Consider the following 19,892-nt stretch of genomic DNA (forward strand, 5'->3'; position numbering starts at 1 on the left):
ACCTCCCAGGCCCACGGCATGCACCCAGCCACCCCGTGAAGCAGGCAAGGGGGCTGCTGGAGTGTTGGGCTCCCCAACTGGCTCTTGTCGACTTGATGTCACAAACCAGAATCTCTGGGGTGAAAGCAGGGCCTTACGTTAGATTTGTAAAGACTACGGTGAAGTCTGTCTTGTAATTGCAAAGCCAAACATCCTCATACTTAGCAAAAGGAAAAAATTCAAGTTGGTGGTGAAACCTTAATTCAGCTCCCTGATGCGTGTGCGTGATGATACAATCTTTAATTAGCCTATGAGGAAATTAATAATTATGTACTGAGCGCAGGATTTGGCTGCTGTACAGTAAATAATGCACCACGCTACGCCATGAATGATGATGATTCAGCAGACAAGATCTATCATACGCCCGGCAAGAGGCAAGGGGCCTGTGGAAATAAAAAAGACTAGGATCACATCATTAGAGAGTGAATATGAATAGTGTGTTTGTGCCAGAGGGAGCCACAAATTAAGGCTGCAGGAGAAATCTCAGTTCTAGTCCTTCGCCATGTTGCCTTTCCGTGATGGACTACGCAAACATGAAAGCGTTTCGTGTTTCTTATCTATTTCATACAGCAGACATGGTCAAACAGAAGCTGAACTGTGCACCGGATCAGGGACCTGAGGGTGACAGGTTGGGCACTATGAGGAAGGCAAACACTCTCCTGGGCTGGGCTTCACCGTGATGTCCAGCGAGTCCAACACGGCGGGGGGACGGGAGGAGAGCTCCCCTGCCTCTGCTCAACCACGTCCTCGCCAACCCGACTAAAAACTGCTGCCACAGACACAAAAAGCAGAGGATGCCAAATCCTGCAGAAACAAGAACAATTACATTCCTTTCAAAGAGCTCCTCAAGCTGGACAAAACTCTGGTTTGAAGAGCTGTGAATTTTCTGAGCTGCAGCAAATGCACACCCGACATTTAAACCACTGGCTGTTTCTGTGATGGGCACAGCCGCCCGTGGAGCCTTCCTGCTCCCGTAGAAGTGCAAAGGAGGAGGATGAGTCGGTGCTCCTGGGCTCCTGACACCAGGCACAGCGGTGAGCGTTGGAGGAGGAGGAACGCTACCTCTCTGCCGTTATTAATTGGGAGCCAAATTTGGAGAGCAAAAATACAGACAAGTCCTTGGTCTCCACTGAACCAAGACAAATAGGATGCTCTACTTCTGCCCTCAGATGTCACAAATATAGCACAAAGCAAACAGATTATAGCTATATATTATTCTTGGATATTTCTACCTAAGCCCTTGCTTTTCCTACGACCAGGAGCAGAGCCGCAGGCTCAGATGGGCGCACCAGAAGAGAGGTGAAATCCTGCTCTCAGGGAAATAAATTCCAGCCATTTCCCCCATGACAAGTTTCCTACATGCTGCTGCGCAATACTTTTATTTGCATTCATTAGTCCTTGAGGACCAATTTATCCATTTTTAGCAGCATTAAAACAGAGGTTGCATTTTACAAGTGAATCGCTACACTGCTGGGGCTGTAGGACGCCGCTCAATTATCTCCAGTGCGTTACCAGCTGAATCCAGACACGATACTAATCTTAAATTGTAACAAACATTATTTCCCTGAGCCTTGATTAACCAGCCGACAGTCTGATCTCCAGCGCACTGCTGTCTCGGGCTTTTGGGGAGGGAGATTGGGGTGTGGGGTTCATTTATTTATTTTTATCATTGCCATGCAGCTTGGGCAACTGCAGAGCAGAGACAGCCACCACTGGGTGCTCAGCAGTGCGTTACTCGCAACACACTACGGGAAATGAAAACCAAGAGATCGAAGCCCTCAGTATTCACAGCAAAGCTGTTCCTCTTTTTATCTGACTTCTCCTTCATTTGGAGCATCATTTCTGTTTAAGAACAGCTGGAGACCACAATTTAGCATTCGCATTTAACTAGATATTTGTGGCATTCCCAAGTCAAATTAACAAGCTTGTTACCTCTTGACATGTAAATACTCTGTAATATTCATCCCCAGCGACACCAATAAAGAACACAGCCATTCCTGAAATCGGGGCTTGCCCTGTTACAACTGAAATACACACACCTGTCCACATCTGTACATGCATGTGTATATTTTTCTATGTATTTGACCCTCTCCCTTAATCAACACCTCCAAGCCACCGAGTTCTAATGAACTCATGTTCTTGATCGCCCTGCTTTGAAAAAAATCACAGCCCTCATTCTTTGTGTAAGAATGAAAATCCAAACAACTTTCATGGCTCTCTACGATAATTGTTCCTATTTGGCTTAATTTTGTTTCAGACTATCATTTGGCAGCTCTCACAGGCTGAGCCAGGGAAAGAGATTATTGTTGTTGTTTCAAGCAGCAGGCGTAGCGATCAAGGTGGAAATGTATGTATCCCTCTTGGAGATGTAGCTATGACAAACGGAGACAGCAGTTCCAGCATTACATGCAAAAACAAAGCTACACAATTGATAAAAAAGATGTTTCAGAGGAAAAAAATGAATCCTTATTTGTTTTCTCTACTAATGAACGCATTGTTTTCCTATCTGGGATCTTACAGGAGCTGCTTTCATGGTGGCCTTCGGGTGAAACGTGCTGGTGTTACCTCCTTGGTCAGCAGGAATCATCGCTGAGCAACGTGAAACGACTTTCTGCGAAGGACTGATCCTGCTGGCATAGCAGTGGATTAGGACGAGTATTACTAAAGGAAAATCTTTACAGGTCCTCGACAAAATTACCATTTTTACATGTCCTCTCTCTAAAGAAGGCAATCTAGCTGAAGCAAATTCATGGTGTATCCCACCCCTGGCTCCACCGACTCAAAGAACCCGATGCTGGACTCACATTTTGCAGAATCAGGTCCCGGGAAAGCTGGGTTTTCTAATTTCTATTTCTCTTCACAGTGAAACAAACCCAGCTCATTGGCGCCTTGGCCAAATCTGCAGGTTTAATGAGAATGGTTTAGCACTACCCAGTTTCTTCAGAAGTAGCTGTGAACTGCTGGGTAAAATGAGCGTTTTCTTTCCCTCTAACCTGGCTAATTTCAGAAAACACAAGAAACAGAATCAAAATACCCTGACATAGCCTGGAAAGGAAGTGAGGTACTGGAAAAAACTCTGCACATATTAAACCATGTTAAGTGCACTTTTAAATTCCAGAAGATGTTTTGGTCTGAAGGGAGGAAATTCAATGAGAATGGGAAAGGGAGAGGGAGAAGTAAAGCATTCTTAAGTAGCCATGGCAAATATAAAGGTGAAATGCTCATCAATAAAGGCATTCAGTCTCTTTCCACCCCAAAGGGGGATTATCTTTCCCTCTCCCTGTAGATTGATCAATTCTCAGCATAGAGCACCTTTGAGGTCCCACTGGTACTGCTGGTACTCATGCTACACTCTAAAAATCAGCCCAACTACTGTAATCATGCAGGTTACCGCATGCCAAAAAACTCTGTCCTATCCTTGCCATCATTTATATAAGTTGTTTGCAGACCTCCTTCATGTTTGTTTTTTTTTTTTTTAAATCATAGCTTCCACTTTGGAAGAGGCATACCACAAAACCCCACTCATACCAATGACCCAAGTAGCATTTAGAGCCAGTGCCTATTCCCTCTCAGGTGGGGGCGGTCACTGAGAACGAATGCATTGAAAGGTCTTGGCTGACAAATGTCTGTAAGACATGATGTATTTTGTTCTCTTACCAGAAGAGGATCACTCTGTTTAATGGACTAGAGGTACCTGTGGTACTCCTGTACCTTACCCAAAGCCAAGGGACTTGGGCTCTGTTCCCACCTCTAGCACAAACCTATTGTATGACCTTCCACTCCTCTCTTCCCTCTACTCACTCAAAGCTGAGGGTTTTTTTGTTTTTAAACAAAGTCCTTGGACCACAGCTTGAGTCTCAGACAGGCAGGATGCCCCACAGTACATTCCAGTAACAAGAAGCTTCTTGGCTCTATAGATGTGCTACTTCAATGCCAATAACTAATAAAGCAGAATCAACGGTTTGCTGCGAGCACTTCTGGAGAGTGAGAACAAAGTACTTCTATCATCTCAAATGAGAACAGATATCTTGAAGCACTCAAAATAACACAACCTCCTACGTCAGGACATGCCACGTATTTCAGTATCGTATTTTCAAGTTTATCGTGTATTCCAATCTGCAAGCGGGAGCCCTCGACGCTCCCAAACTACCACAGCACGTTGTTAGGAACAGAGACGTGATCCTCAGCAAGCGAGGAATTACCAACTCAAGAGTTGATTCAGAGCACCTACGTTTCTTTGCCGTAAGAGTAGCCCAGGAAATCCTAGTATTTTCCTCTTACGAGAAACACTGAGCATCTGAGAGCTGAAGGGTAAAAACTGCTTCATGCGGAAACTAGTAAACTATCTGGAAGACGGTTGAGCGTAAACTGGTTCAGGATATCGGCTCTTCTGCAGAGCCATGCAGAAAAACCTCAGCTGTTCGTCTCCCATTTCACTGCTCTGAGCCCCACTGGGCCATCTGAGCCTAACGCTGCTTTAGCCACCGAAGGCCACGGCCAGCACTTGTGACAAAAGCTGGGCTGCTTGCTCTGTGAAATCAGAGGTTTTCAAAGAGATTCCTGCATTGATTCCTGAACATTAAAATAAATTCTGCCGACACTTTCATCTTAAATGACTATCTGGACATCACTAATTTCTTGCAAAACACGCCTCTGTCATCCAGTATCTCAGAAAAGCAGGTGCTTTCTTTTATGTCCCCAAGCAGATGCACATTTCACTGTTCCCTGAGCACTCAGAGGCAGCTTTTTTTGAGCGCGTGACAAAACACAGTGACAGCTGCTGAGACCAAGATGCTGATCTACCTTTTCTACCCAACCTGACTTCTGCAGGGATGAAGCAGCTCATCTCTTTGGGGCGTGCAAGCCCTTGCAGGAGGCACCCCAGTGCACTGCTCTCATCCCCGCCACGGCCACTGCCTTCTTTTGTTCTCTTTCCTCTCTGTAAAAGAGAACACTGTGCCTGTGCCATCTGTCAAGCAGAGCGCTGCACGTACAGCGCAATATACCCTGCAGCGCACGACGGAGCCTTGCAGATTAAACGTGCAGAGAAGTGGCTGTAAGGGGAGAGAAAACTCCAGGTGCTGGAGTTGTTACAGGTGAGCCTAAGCGTTTGTGTCCCCGAGGCAGCTACCTGTCAGGATTAATCTTGCCGAGCCCAGGAATGCGCCTCAGTAGACGCCGCACCCCATTCCAGGAAACCATAAATACCAAATGAGATGCTCGGCACGGCACATGAAAGTATCTTCTTTCTGCAGAGCGCGATTGCGGGGGAGCGACGGCCGGACTAGCATCAGTCCTGCCTCGTGCTGGGGTTTTCTTAAGGTGGTTCCTTGGGGGAAAAAAAGGAGGAGGAGAGCGTGGGCGCTTGCTGTCTTCCTGCTAGGGAGGCCGCCGAGGGAACCCCCTTATTTGTTTCCCTGTCCTGGATCTGCCTGGGGACCCTGCTCTTGTATTTCCAGGTTAAAGGATATTCCCTCTCTTTCTGTCTTCTCCCAAAACTAACCCTAAGGGAAGGAAGTCCAAGGGAGCCAAAGGAATCATCTTGGACAGCCCCTCTTCTAAGTACTTAAAATAACGAGTCCCAAAGGCAAAGCTGGGGGAGAATGGGGCTGCTTCTGAAGGGTGCTGCCCAAGCACCCTGCAGGAGGGGCACAAAACGATTGACGGTGCTTTGAGTAGCCCAATTTGCCAAACAAGGTACCCCCGGCCTGTCAGAGCAAGGTACTGCAGGCGATGAACACTCACATAGCAAAAGCCATTGACTTCGGAGTTTCTTTTTCTCCTGTTTCTTTGTCATCTCACTAGGAAAAAAGATCATTAAGCTTCCTGCTTCTCTTAAAACACCCTCCTCTCTTTAATTTCCCCCCTCTTCCTCAGTTTCCCTGACTCTACTAGCTTTTTGTTTGGCAGCCAAAGTCTTTTAGGTCTGTTTATACTTTTCAATTTGGAAAAGATGCCTATGCATGGGCACTGCTTGGTATCAGACGTTCAAGTGATGAAACCAGCAGAAGGCCAATGAAAGACTGATGTTTGGAAAGGCAAATACCAGGTGAGCCGCGGAAGCCACCCGATGCCCCCGCCACGTACCCGGAGGGATGGCTGAGCCTGCTGCCCTGTGAGGGGCTGGGACTTGCTGCCGCCTCCCATCTGCCCGAGGATGCTCCGGAGGCCAGCGCTCTCCCGCAGCGCTGAGTCCGTGGCCAAGACCACCAACTGAGGCCACACGCCGCAATTTCAGGGGCAGAGCACCAGCGTGGGGACCTACCACAAAAAAGAGTGTCCACGGCTAATTAGGGGCTTCTTGATCAAAAGGAATGTATTTAAAGTCCAAACCCAGGCGCTTGGCTCCAGGGAGCAGCCGGTGCCGATGCCAAGGGTGGCGAGAGGCAGCCAGCTCACGGAGCAGAGGCTGGGACTGCCAGAGAGACACTGCTGACTCCAGAAGTGCTCCTTTCCACAACCTTTGAAACAAAGGAATTTATTTCAAAATACAGCAGTGTTTCTGTATTTTGATGCATAAGCAGCCCCTGGAAGATTTCTTTCCTGTTTCTACAGAAACACAGTATCTTTTAGACAGCACCTCACCCAACCCAAACCACACAATGCCTCCACGAAACACCCACAGCCGTGAGCGGTGGCAGCAGGACGCGGGAAGTGTGGAGCAGTCGTGTTGGGGACACAGGCACTGCAGTCCCCGTGGCCCAGACAATCATTGCTTCGGTCTTGTGTCAACCATTTTCTGCACAGAGTAGTCTCACATCTCCCAGAACACATCTTTTGGTGCATGGGCCACCAAATTCAGATACTTCAAAATTTCAGGCTGGCAGGGCTTGGTTCACGTTACCATCAACTGTGAAAATGTCTGCAAAATTCAGGTTCAGGTCTGGATTTTGTAGTCCAGGTTTAAAGCCAGCGGGGTAGGACAGAGCTCTGCTCACTGGGCTTACTCCGCAGCCTCCTGATCAGCTTCCTTAAGCATCCACAGTATATGTAAATAAGTATACGTATATAAGTCTGTCTCCCCAGACAGTCCTTTTAGAGGCTGAAACCCTAGGCACTGTGGGTTAAATAAGTCAGTTCCTCTGACAAAGACACATTTGGTTGAATTTTAAACAAGGGGCCTTTAGAAATCTCTAAAATTTTAACCATCAGTGTGAAACAGCTTCTAGGACATTCCCCACCTTGTAACATTTAAAACAATGATTCATCTTCCTAAGAAATATGTAACTGTCTAAAGCTAACTCTCAAATAACATTAATTATCTGCATGGTCTGTGTTTCAGCATATGCAATTTTCCAATATTGGACGTTATGAAAACTTTTACATGACATCAGCTTTCCAGTGAGGAGCCACCTATAAAATACATAATGTTTAATCTGCATTTGATTGCCACAGCTTAAAAGCCCCAGAATTTATGAGAGCTACAAGTAGTTTTTAGACTGTGCAGTGTGGAATAAAAGCCAAGATTTTTGGTTCGGCTTGTTGATATTTCCTGAAAACATGAAACAATTCCGAAAGGACAGATTTCCTGGCTCACAGCTAAAGGTCAGCAGTCACACAGGGAGCGCTCGCTAAGCGTACCAAAATGATGGGGAAGGAAAGACTGGCACAACATTGCAGTATTATTAAAAAGCGATTTAAGTGGGGAAAAAGGGAGAAAAGAGAGGGACAGACAAGGATTAGACTCGCAACAAGTGAGCTTTCATCAAGACTAGAAAACCAGCCTTGTTCCTGGCTGCTTGCAGCCCCTCGCCGTCGCTCCAAGCACCACTCGCTCTTGCTCCCTCTTTCCGACCGCTCTGCCAGCCCAGGCTGCACCGCCGGTCAACGTGGCTGCTCCCACCCGGCAGCACGAATCACTCCTCCGGCCTTTCCTGCATGGTCCAGAGGATTTTCCAGGCTCATCTCTAACAGATTGCGGAGGCACAAGTTCCATTGGCAAGGACAGGAGTTCAAAAGTCCCATAATTTTGTGTGACACTGACGTACAGTTGTGTGATATGCAAAAAACCAACCAAACAAAAAGCTCACTTTTCCCAAGGAATCTCCCCCAAACCTGCCCAATGCATGTAACTCGCTCTTGGCACAACTGATGAACCGAATCACCGCTCTGGCTAACTCCTGGGCCGCAGCCGGCAGAGGGGGCGGCTGGCAGCTCTCAGTCGATTCTCGAAACCATCTGCTTGAAAAAAGTTCTTTGTCAAAGTATTTAACTACTGAAAATTTCCCATCCACTGCGATGATTCCGGTGTGAAAACAAGAATGTTCTTTCACTGGTATCTCTGAAGCACACATAATGTTAGAAGCATCTTTAAAACAGTATTTAGTATCAGTCTCAACAGAGGCTGTCCCAGCTCCCTCCAAGACTCCCAATCTTGTTATCATTTTTATTATTCACATTTTTCTTTCAAAGTATGGGTCATGTACAATTTTCCAGGCAAATAAACTCTGACCAAAATCAGCCTAGCAGCCTCCAGTGGGTCCCCAGCACAGGCTGTGCGCCCAAGTAACAACATCCCCCTCCCTGCCTGACGAAGAGCTTCGGGACATCAGAATTAACAAAGAATTTGGGCATACAATCCTGCTAACGAAATACCGCTACTCTGACCTCAACATCCTCCCTAACGCTAGCTTATCAAAAGCATATGCTCTCATCACTTCACAACAGTCTGTGCTGCTTTTTTTTTTTTTTTTTTTAAATTAATACCAATCTGTTGTGGAGCAAAATACTACCTTTTCAGCTAAAGGTTAACAGGAAGCCAACGACCACATGTGTAGCTCAAATCTGACACCCCCAAATCCTGCTAACTGCAGTAAACTAAAGCAGAACAACAAATGCACAAGTAAGCAGCTAGGCAATACAGTAGGCTAGTAAACTTTAAATTTAGCCCTGGCAGATGCTGGAGGAAGGGCATCCCGGAAGGCATGTGTCCTCTGCTATGCAGAGCTGGCGCTCAGACCACAGGATCCTATTCCATCTCTATCATTTTGAATACATGCCTACACCTAATGAACTTCATCTGTATTTCATACAAATATTTTCTCTAAAAATACTTTGCATGAGATAAAGGACACCCTGCTCTTGGCCACAAAGCACTTGCCCCAACAGCGGCCAAGGAGACTGGAACAACGTTATAATTCCTTGCAATGGGACAAAGCTGTAGCACAGAATAGAGGCGCTCCAACAATTTAGGGCTTTACAGATCACAACCTGCAAGGACCAATTATTCTCCAAGGCAAAAATGTTGAACCTTAGTATGGAGAATTACTTCAGAGGCAGATTGCTGTCGCCTTGCTACTTTCTAGCTGGAGCTTCAGGGCAATTCACAAGTAGAGACTATTGCCATGATCAGCAGTGAGATTGCACAAGCAAGATTTGCTGCGATGAATCTAAAAAAGACAGCTCCAGGCCTAAAGCTCAATGTGCCACACCTGCTAGTGGAGAATATATGAATAATCTGATCTCCAGGCTGCAAACACTACAAGAAAGAGTTGGGTGTCCCCATCCAGCAGAGCCCCCCCACTGCGTCCTCCTGTGGCCAAACGAAATCCCTAATATGAAGACACGCTGTGCATCGGTACCTCTGCAACCCCAAACCTGCGCTCCGAGCTGCTGCGGAGGAAATCTACCAAAACCAGGCGTCCAGCGCCTGGAATACCAGAACTCTTCACTCTGACATTAGAAAACTCTTTTATTGAACAGCTCTAAACAGCACAACCTGCAAAGAGTTTAATTAACTGTGAGATGAATAACATGAACTGGAAGACAGGGTGGCTTCTCTGGCATTATTTCAGCAGCTGAAGTGATTCTATTGCCCCAAAACCAGAACTCCCTCAATTTTAAGCCAACTATTTTTTAAGGAAAAAAAAAATGCTGCTTACAGGTAAAGTCACGCTTGAAACTCAGACATCATATGATGATATTGTTTTTGTTTTTTTTTAAATCATATCTTGCATAAATTATAAACTATATTGATTGCAAGGGTAGTTAAGCAAACTAAAAAGGTATAATGGGCATGGGAGACATCTTCTTGGCCTTGTGGGCTCAAGTGAGGTTATTCCTCACACAACCATTTGTGCATTATGGTCTGTTAAAGTAATACTTCGCTTATTGAACACTTACTTTGATGCTTAAAAGAAACTCAGGTATGCACCACAGAAATAAAGGTCTATTTTTGTAAAATGCTGAGGCACAAAAAAAAAAAAAAAGGAAAGCCCTTACAGCTCTAATTGGCATCTCAACACAACTATCTGCCTTTCATATGCTTGGTTTTGCTTACTGGTATTCTTACTGCTGTTATTATTGTTAATCCACCAAAACATCATGCTCATACTGACTCAGTTCTTCACTAGCCAATTTCTGCTTGGTAATATAATCCTCAAAGCTTCCGTCAAATTTTGCACTCTTTTACATGACAGATGTAGAACTATGTTCTTTTGGGCGTCTGCAGCAAAAACAAAGAGCAGCTATACCAATGCTGCAATAGGCAGTGGAGGGAGAGGGTGCCAAGGCTGGTGGATGTTCTGCATGAACCCCTGCGAGGGGCTCAATTTCGGAGGTCAGCGATCGGGCTCAGCGGCGGCTACATCAGGTCCTGTTCAGACATCAGTCTGAGTAAGCAGCATTGTAAGGCTCTTCTGAAAATCCTGGTTATCACTTTTTAAGGCAGAGGAAAATCAATTAATTTTGAGTTCTTAAAAGAATGCCTTCACTGTGGTCAACCCTGGCCACACAGTTACAATGCATCTTGCAGAGATGCACTGCCTTTTCTTTCTATTCAGTGTAAAAGCACTTAATCTTGGTTATCAGCTCCCTGAAGGTCAGGCTTATTTCTTTAGATCTATTATTTACTGCTTGAAATGTCCAGTTCCACCTTTCTGGCTATTATAGCTTCTTTCCCCACTCCTATTCTTTTCACGATAACTCCCTATAATGACTGTTGATAAAGTTAGGAGGACCATGATTCTAAATGTCTGACCTTCTTCAAAATCTGATAATGGATACAGTTTCTGAATAATAGGTCATCTCAATTTTGCCAACAAACCATTTATTTCCAGTGGCCTTTAGACCTTGAAGCTTACTGCAAGCTGCAAAATAGATTCTTTAGGGAACGATAAAAGTAAGAGAGCCATCCCTAGCCTTTGCTTAGCACGTTAGGAGGGATTCTGTACTTTGGAGAGCACATTTATCCACGTCTTATGTGCCACAGTCTCCAAGACCTTCACTGCTGCACAACATTTTCTGATGTTTGTATGAAGCTGAAAGTTCTAAGCCTCTGAACCAACCTCCTTTTCATTTGCAGTCTATACGGAAAGGACAAGAAAAATCCATGCCTCCTTAAACCCTCTCCATCCACCCAGGGCCATCCAGTCGCCTTTACCGTATTCTTCAACTTACAGCTCAAGGCATAGTGCCAAGTTTTACATCAGTACCTCAAACGTTATGCCGCTGTGGTAAGACCCGATTACGCCAAGCTTGTAAAAGCTGTGTCGGTGCCAAGGTACACAATTTGTTGGTACGAGGGCCTGCCAGCAACGGCTTCACTGAAACAGAGTTCTCAAAATGGCTTGGTCTTGCAAAAACACTGCCAGAGGTACAATTCCTATTGAAGGTCAACGTTTCACGCAAAGTACTGAGTAAGACGCAGAAGAAGGCACGTTGAACACGAATCCCCGGCTCAAACACTGCTTGGAAAGTTAAGCAGTGACTGGATCCTGAGCAGGGGGGAACTGAACAGGTTTTACTTACTGTCAAAGCTTCTGTGCTGCGCTGTTAGGGTCGTCTGCACGGAGCGGCCGGCCTCTTTCACCATGGCTTCAAATTCACTTCGGCTTTTGTTGGCAAAGTTCTCCTCCATCTCGCTGGTGCAGCAGGTATAGCCTTGTGGGCAGATCCGCAGGTGCTCCCCTGAAATGGTAGAAAATGTAGTTGAATGGCCACATCTAAAAAAGGAAGGATTTCACCCCAGACAACTCAGCATAAAAACATTCCAGCTCCCTAGTAACCTGGATCTGCACCAGGCTTTACGTGTCTACCTCCTCATTTGAGTTACTCTGCATTAGTAAAGTGGTTGGTGTGACTGCAGGTACAAATTTTCCTCACTGCTGATTGTGAGGGAAGGAGAAGTGAAGGAGATAAAATTCATAGGTGGGACAAGGAGAAGGGAAATATGTGTCTCCTGCTCAGTCTGCCCTAGAATCCAGCTCTGCCTAGAATCCCAGAAGACATGGACGTCTCTGATTAAACGACATAGTACTTGTCCTCATTAGACATGTATATTAGAACAACTGTTGGAAATTACTTTGTCAAGAAAAAAAAAAAAACATTCCAACACGCTACCCCTGATCCGAAATCAACCCCCCTCAAAACCTATGCTGAGAAGGCATTTCCACAACTGGAGAGGTGAGACTATGAAGAGGTTATCAAAAGACAAAGACATGCTGAATGCTGGTGGAATGTGGGTGACTAATTCCTCTCCATGCTTTTTGAAATCTGCCATTTACTATTTTTGCAATGAAAAATTTATCTCCCAGAAAGAGATACCAGCACCCAAATAAGGGTTGCTATGACAATCAGTGACTGAATACACCCTTTGCTATAGGGAAGGACAGGAAGGTAAGAGGACTGAGCAGTTAAGTTGAAAAATCCTTCAGTATGGGAGCTCCTCCTGCCCTCCACAATCTCTTTATTGTGGGGAAGCAAATGTTTGCATAGGCAGAGTCGGCAACATCTTAAAAATAATTGCTGAAGTTCTTATGAGTCCTTACAAACAAAGATACATCCACCTGCAAACACCCTACGTTTCTCGTTATCCAGTAATAAGAATTCATTTGAATGGAATCAAACATCAAGGTTATTTTTTTTTAAAGAATAAAGAACCCCCTTGTTCCAAGCACACACTGAGATAAACCAATTACAAAGATGTTACCGTGCTTTACATAATTTGATTGGGATTGCCAATGGTTTTGCTGGCAGTTTTACAGAACTGTTGTCTTAACACCACAGGGGTGAGCACTATGAAAATGCTTTGCTTTCTTTGCTTTTTAACCTGACGTGCCCTGCAAACATTCACTATTATTATTTAACATTTTTTTATCAACTCTAAAATAAACACACTCTAGACTGTATTTTTCTCTCCTTATATTTCAAAGTTCATTTGTTTGCTAACTTGCCGTTATGTCACTGCTGAAGCTGCACTATAAATATCTCCGGGTTCACTTGGCAGGAGACTATCTGCAGATATCTATGGAGAGCTAGAGGTGTTTTACGAGGAGCAAATCTGCAAGATACGGCGTGCGTTCTCCTCTCCGCTGCTGCGTCAGAGAAATTTCCCCTCGGATACAGCTGACACGGTGCTCACCGTTTGCTTGACAGTGCGTGCTCCCAGCCCCTGGCACAGCTTCGCAGCACGGCAGAAGCCAAACCAGCAGCAAGCTCTCCCCAAAGGTAATGGATACACTCCCTGGGACTCACACCAACTCTGGGCCAGGCCCAAAGAGAAGTGCACTATCCCATGGGAGTCTAACTGAAACCCAGCCATTCCTCCCCAGCCCCTGACTCCCAAGCCTCCAGCGGAGCAGGTCTGACCATGGGCACGGAGGTGCCCAGGGTGCGTTGGACAGCTCAGCAGATACCAGCCCCGTGCTGCCCAAAGCACTCCAGATTAAAGACATCTTTGTAAGCAAGAGAAGATGCACTTCAGGATGCTCAGCTTCTCTTCAGAAAGCCATCGGCTTGTCCAAGACTTTGGCAGCCAAAAACACGCTGTTCAATCCGGGTCTGCCTGGAAGAGCCAGCTCTCCTGCAAAGCCTGCGAAGACGGGGCGGGATGTAACCCACCGAATTCACGGTCTCTTGGAGACAGAGACAGGGCAGCACAGGCGTGAAAACAGCATCGAACAAATATCTCATTTATGATTAACTGCCCTGGAGTGGAAAGGAATAGGCAGGAGACTGATGACAAGAAAATATCACACTGCCTGGCTACAGGCTTGTCTCGTCCTTCAACTACCCTCTCAGCTGGTTGGGTTAGCAGATCATTTTGGCTATCAAATTCATTACTGCGTTTGAAAGCGCTGAATATTAAGCCACTTGACCATCTTCCCCTCAGGGATGGAGCCAGGCTGCTCTCTGGCAGGGCTCCTTGCAGGGAGAATAGCCCTGCCCGCAGCCACACCAACACGAGTGGCTCTCCTCAGCCCCGGGCCACCTGCCACGGGCTGTGCCGGGAGCCGCTGCCGCCACAGTGTGTGGTGTAACACGGCAGGCTGGCAGCATCTCAGCTACCTGAGTTCAGAAAAGCTCTCCAGGTACTCACTGCTGCTGCGTTTCATCCCAGCGCGAGACTCCGTGGACACAAAAGCGAGAGCAGGGCAGTCCCGGGGGTGTAAAATGCAATACTGAGAGAAGAGTCCTGGGCTCTTCTAACCACCTGAACAGTGCTGTTTCTATCTCTCTTCTCACAGGACGTTGGAGACTGCATTCATTACAATGTTTGCAGAAGGTCTGGGGTTATTTGGATGTGTCAGAGTATCTAAATGCAAATTATTACAAAATCATTCCTCCCAGAGGTTAATTTATTTCAGGCTGTGATAAATCCCTCATGATTCTTCTTTCATATTTGTAACACTCCTCCCGCTCACTCTCCAAACTGCTCCGAAACCTCATCTCATGCGCCTAGATCAACGCTGAGCCCTGGCTGCCTCAGACCAGCCCTCCATGCCAGGACACCTACGGCCTGAACCCCTCCTGGGGCGTTTCTGGGTGGACATGTCTCAGGCAATCAGGCTTGCTGAAATCCCCCATGGTGGAGACCTCCCTCCCAGGCATGGCAAGGCACCAGGACGCAGCCCCTGGCCAGGTATGGCCAGTGAGCCTGAGAGCACCTGGCAGCCAAGGAGCTCCTGTCCTCTCCTGCTGTCCCTGGTGGGCACTACGGTCTCTGTTGTCCTCTGCTTCTTCACACCTAAACTCCATCCTGGCTAATGAGCATCACAGGCAGGAACCAAGGTCAAAACAGTGTAATTCGGACCATGGCTTCCCCCCGCCACCCTGCTTCATTTTTTTAAAACGTGTCAGTGTCTGCAGGTGATGCAAAACGCACCTGGAGGTGGTACAGACATTAAAAACACCTTGCAAAGAGGTAGTGCAATGAAAGTAAATCTCCTTCCTCATGTCTCCCAGCTTTACCTGCTTCAGGTGTTCCTGTCCCCATCTCTCTTAAAATCTGTATCTTTAAAGAGAGCATGATTTAGCCATGATGATAAGTAACCACCGGTACAGCCTCCAGCACTAGTACCACGATGCTACTTCGAAACCCAGCTTTGTCACCGGTAACTCCTTGAGGAAATAAGCTACTCAAAAAACATTCAGGCTAGGAGCCGGTCCTGGATGACTGCCCTAGGAAGAACTCTGCATGCCCTTTTCATTTTGGATGCACTTGGAAACATCAGCTGGCGAGCCACTTCCAAACACCTACGCCCCGTAGTATTTGTGTAGGGTGTCTGGGCGTACAGCTGGTCTCACGTAGTAGCTGCTAACATCAAACTGAGCCGGTTACCAGACTGCTCTATTAAGGAGAGTGAAAATCAGGAATTTTCCCATATCACAAAGGCAGGTGTTAGGTAAGCACTGTGCAGCCTGCAGCTTTGATTTGCAGTCAGCTGTCAGCAAAATATGATATCTTCTATTTTCTGATTATGTATGAAGAGTATCATCTTGTTTGGCTGCAGTTTGCACATAATGTCAGGGGAGTCACAGCAGGCCTGAATATTAAGTATTGTATGGCAAACCTTCACACTTTGATCAAAATGCACTGAGCCACGTTCTCCACGGTCTCAGCAGGGGCCGAGGCCGTGCATGGTGGGCCGGGGGTACGGGCTGGCCAAGAAATCAGGACAGAATATGGGCATGAGGAAGGGTTGCGCTCATGTGAACTTATGATCTTCCTGCACTTTCATACCAAGAAGCACTTTCAAGAGGAGAAGCAGAGGTGGCAGAGGGTAGCTGGGAAGCAGCCTTGCCATGGATTCTCTGGGCTTGGATGAGCCAGACTGAACGCTCACACGGCGATGGCGAGAGGAGAGCCAGAGAGAAGCTGTCTGCTTCACCAGCACCCTGCAGCACCCTCATGGACCCTGGTGCATGCTACGTAGCAAGACTCAGGTTAACCTCAACCAGCCCAAGGCCACCGCAGAGCACTGCCACAGCTTGCACTCTGATGTCCGTGGGGAAGAGGCAGGCACTGTCTCGCCTGCTTCATCCATGTTGGCCTCCCCACGCACATCGTTGCTGCCTCCCGGCCTCTGCCAGGCGAGAGGGATTTGGCTCTAGCACAACCCACTCTTATTTCTCTTTGCCACTGCTGAGGGAGTAGCCGGCTGTCTCAAGGGGCTGATAACGAGGGCACGAAGTCTCTTCAAGCTGCACACCACAGGTCTGAATTTGTCCCATGTCAGCAGCTTTTATAATGCCTCACCATCTGACGGCTGATCAAATAGCTTGTGCTATCTGAGATGAACTAATGTTTTTGTTCCAGATAAAGAAAACAAGCACGACGATCCACATCAGCGATAAAAACAGCAAAATGGAAAAAACAGCCAGAGAATATGCTTATTCTGTTAAAGCAGTGCATGCGTTTAAGATGAGACAACAGCAAAACATTAAATGCTTGTTCCCACAGCTCACCATTCAGACCAGGACTGTACCAACAGAAGCGAAAAAACAAAAGCAGGTAATCTATAAGATTTGCTCTTTCCACACCTTACCTTTTCGCTCCTACCAGGATTTAATAAGCTACCAAAACACTGTTAACCAAATAAGACAACTTAATCTGGCTGCTGCGTGGAGTCGGCTCCCTACCAGGCTCGCGCTGTGCTGTAGTTGCATTACGGCGGAACCCCGACACAGTGAAGACATACAGGCATTTCTGAGAAATATCACAACTGGCATCCTTGGGGCAGAAAACCACTGATGGGTGCGACGGCTTCGGGACTGCTCTGTTTCCTATTGACATCGGCTGCTCGAGACAGGAGCCGGGGAGGCTGAACGGGAATGTCCTCTGTAGTTGCTCTGTTTGTACGCTGAAATACTTCGGGCTCTGAGGCTGTCAGCTCAGTGTCGTGCTCACAACACTGGCAGTGCGGTATCAATTTGTTTAATCCTAGACCCTGATGTCAGAGGAATTTATAAGGCAGGCAAACATGGGCAAAAAAAGTTAATTAACAGAGGAGAAAGAGCCACCTCCGTGTCCTGGAAAAACACGAAGTACAGAGTAGATAAGAGTGCCTTCAGAAACGACAGCCTGAAAATCCTAATGTCATCTGTGTGCGTTACAGTGGCAAACTGCCCAAAGGAAGGGAACAGAGAAAATGTCACAAATGCTGACAACAGGCTTGATTCTTACTGAAAAGATCTGCATGAAAGCACTTCACCCACACATTGCTCCTTTAGGTTTTGGGAGCGTCTTTCTGAATGAAACGCAACACCTTTCCCATCGCTCTGCTCCCCCAGTCCCTCTCTCAGGACCTGGATTGGGCCTCAGCATCATGGGCCTGACTCTGCCTCCGACTCCGAGCTGCACACATGCAGCAGGAATCAGCACAGGGTCCAACAATCCAAGCCTGTATTTAAGGACAAAGTAGGAAATGCTTTATAATTTGCAGCAGAAAATGTCTTTTTCAGCGGTTTGAGAGATGAATGAAAGAATGAGGGCCAAATCCACACATACCACAAGCAACAAAGGACCTCTATCTAGCAGAACTGACTAAACACACCCAAACCCAATGCTCCCCAGATCCTCTTCTGTGTGCTGGACCCACCACTGGGGAGCTCCTGAGCAGGTCTCTACTCCAGGAAAGGAGATGATGCATTATGAAAAGCTTCAAAGGGGAGCCAGGACACGGTCTACAATTAGCACCCTCCAAACAAATCAGTCCTGAAAGAAGCCTTCAGTTCAGACTAGACCCGTTGTGAGGATCATGGAGAAATGCACAGGGAGTTCACTGTTACGCTCTTTCTCTGAAAAACAGAAAACTCTTAAAAAGAATCTTAGACAAGGGAAGAATTATCTTGTCTCTTCACATAACACTTGTGGGGACGTATTGAAGTTGTGTGTTGCAATCCATCACTATGAACCTCTTTCAGCGTTGTCCTGAGCACATCAGCTTCTCACCAGATGTTTTGTTATTTTTTTTTCCTCTTCTTCTTGGAACAAAGAGTCTTTTAATCCTCAGTTTGCTGCAATCTAAAATAAGATCAAACTGGAAACCTATCACTCTTATCAGATGTAGCTTCATTGGAAGCTTCATAACAACATAAATATGTTACTACATAAGAGGCAAAGTAATTCATTAAGCAGAATCTTTTTCAATTTCTCAGAAAAATATCTACTGGAGAAACTGTCAGCCCTTCCCCATGTCCTGACAGCTTGCTGTCAGAAGGATCAGACTGGAAATGGAATCTTGGTAGTAAACTGAAGATTAAACATGAAGTTCCCACTAAGAGGTTAAGAGGTGATGGCATTTAGTTTATCCTCCATTAAAAAAAAAAGTTTTGGGGCAATAATTCACATAATCCATGACAGGAACAGGAGCATGAGGAAGGGTTTGTTCAAAACCAAAAGGCTTCTCCAGTCCCCCTGTTTAAGCTCTGCAAAGAAAGTGGTGATACTGCACTTTGGGTTATTTTGGGATAAAGAGACTACCAAGCTTCAGCAAGGCTCTAAGATTGTTGCTCAAGAACAGGGAGTGCTCGTGGCCAGTCCCAATCGTTTCACTGCCAAGAACAAACCTGGATTCACCTCTCATGGAGAACGCAGCGTTTAGAGAACATTTCCTTCTAAGCCCAGCAAAGCTGCTCAAGCAGCAGATGCTGGTGTGAAGACGATGAAAATCATCTTCCTGGGTTTCAGACATCTGCTCAACACCTGGCTCCTGCAAGACACCCCTTATTTCTGATCCCTCGGCCACCCTCGCAGGATGCTGTGATGCACAGGACGTACCAGACCAGAGGAGGCGGCAGCTGGGCATGATGCACAGCAGCGGGCTGCCACGGCTGCCCACCCTGAGGACCCATGCTCCTGGCTGCCAGCTCGCCTGAGCGAGGACGGCACGCTGCCTCCTCCGGCTGAGCACAGCCACAGCCACTGCTGGTAGCACCGGGGACTGCTGGGGTGGCTCGTGCCCTTCCTGCAGGAGCATGAGTGCATCCAAGAAGGATCTTGCCTTCTAGCAACAGAAATCTCCCAAAGGAAAAATAAACAAACTAAAAAACCCCAACCAGTCTGTCTGCTGGTAAGAAAGAAAATGACTCCTGAGTTTGCAAAAAACCCTTGCCTTTATATAGTTACTAAACAAACTAAGTTCTTGGATCTGCATCTGATTCTAAGAGTCACAAAACCAAAATGCCCATATCTAAAAATTTAAGAAATTAGGTTTAATGACAGTCCTTAATCTTAAATTCCATAAATGTGTGTACACGTCAAAATTAAAAATAAAAAGATGCATATAAGGAATTGTCTGCACTCCACAAATTCAACATCACCTTTTTTAAAATCTTTCTAAAACTTTAAGAGACTTTGCCTATGCAGAGTCGTTGGCACGTGCCATAAATTAGAAGTGCTTATAACTCCTCTAAAACTCTTTGCTGTACGTGTTGGCAGGGATGTGGGAAGGTGCAGGATTGGAGGGGCAAGTTCTAGTTGCTGTGGGCTTTTTCACTTTGCAACTTGGAGCTCTGTCAACCCCAGCAATGCTTGGTTCTTCTGCAGCTATTGCTTTGCTTTATTTGTCTCACGAATGTTTCGGCCAGCCGCAAAAGTGCTGAACAACTGTGGGCCCTCTCCTACAATTTGA

The 19,892-nt window shown here is 46.4% G+C and overlaps 1 protein-coding gene across 1 annotated transcript in view; it reads right to left on the minus strand.

Annotated features, from left to right (window-relative positions):
- GPC1 (glypican 1) overlaps nucleotides 1-19,892 on the minus strand; it is a 203,248-nt gene that overhangs the window by 92,582 nt on the left and 90,774 nt on the right. The window contains exon 2 of the mRNA XM_086618360.1: nucleotides 11,788-11,946. Within this exon, the coding sequence (XP_086474486.1) occupies nucleotides 11,788-11,946 (159 nt within the window). The remainder of the gene's footprint in view (nucleotides 1-11,787; nucleotides 11,947-19,892) is intronic.

This window comes from Tauraco erythrolophus, chromosome 11 (assembly GCF_009769465.1).
Source record: "Tauraco erythrolophus isolate bTauEry1 chromosome 11, bTauEry1.pri, whole genome shotgun sequence".
NCBI classification, from domain to species: domain Eukaryota; kingdom Metazoa; phylum Chordata; class Aves; order Musophagiformes; family Musophagidae; genus Tauraco; species Tauraco erythrolophus.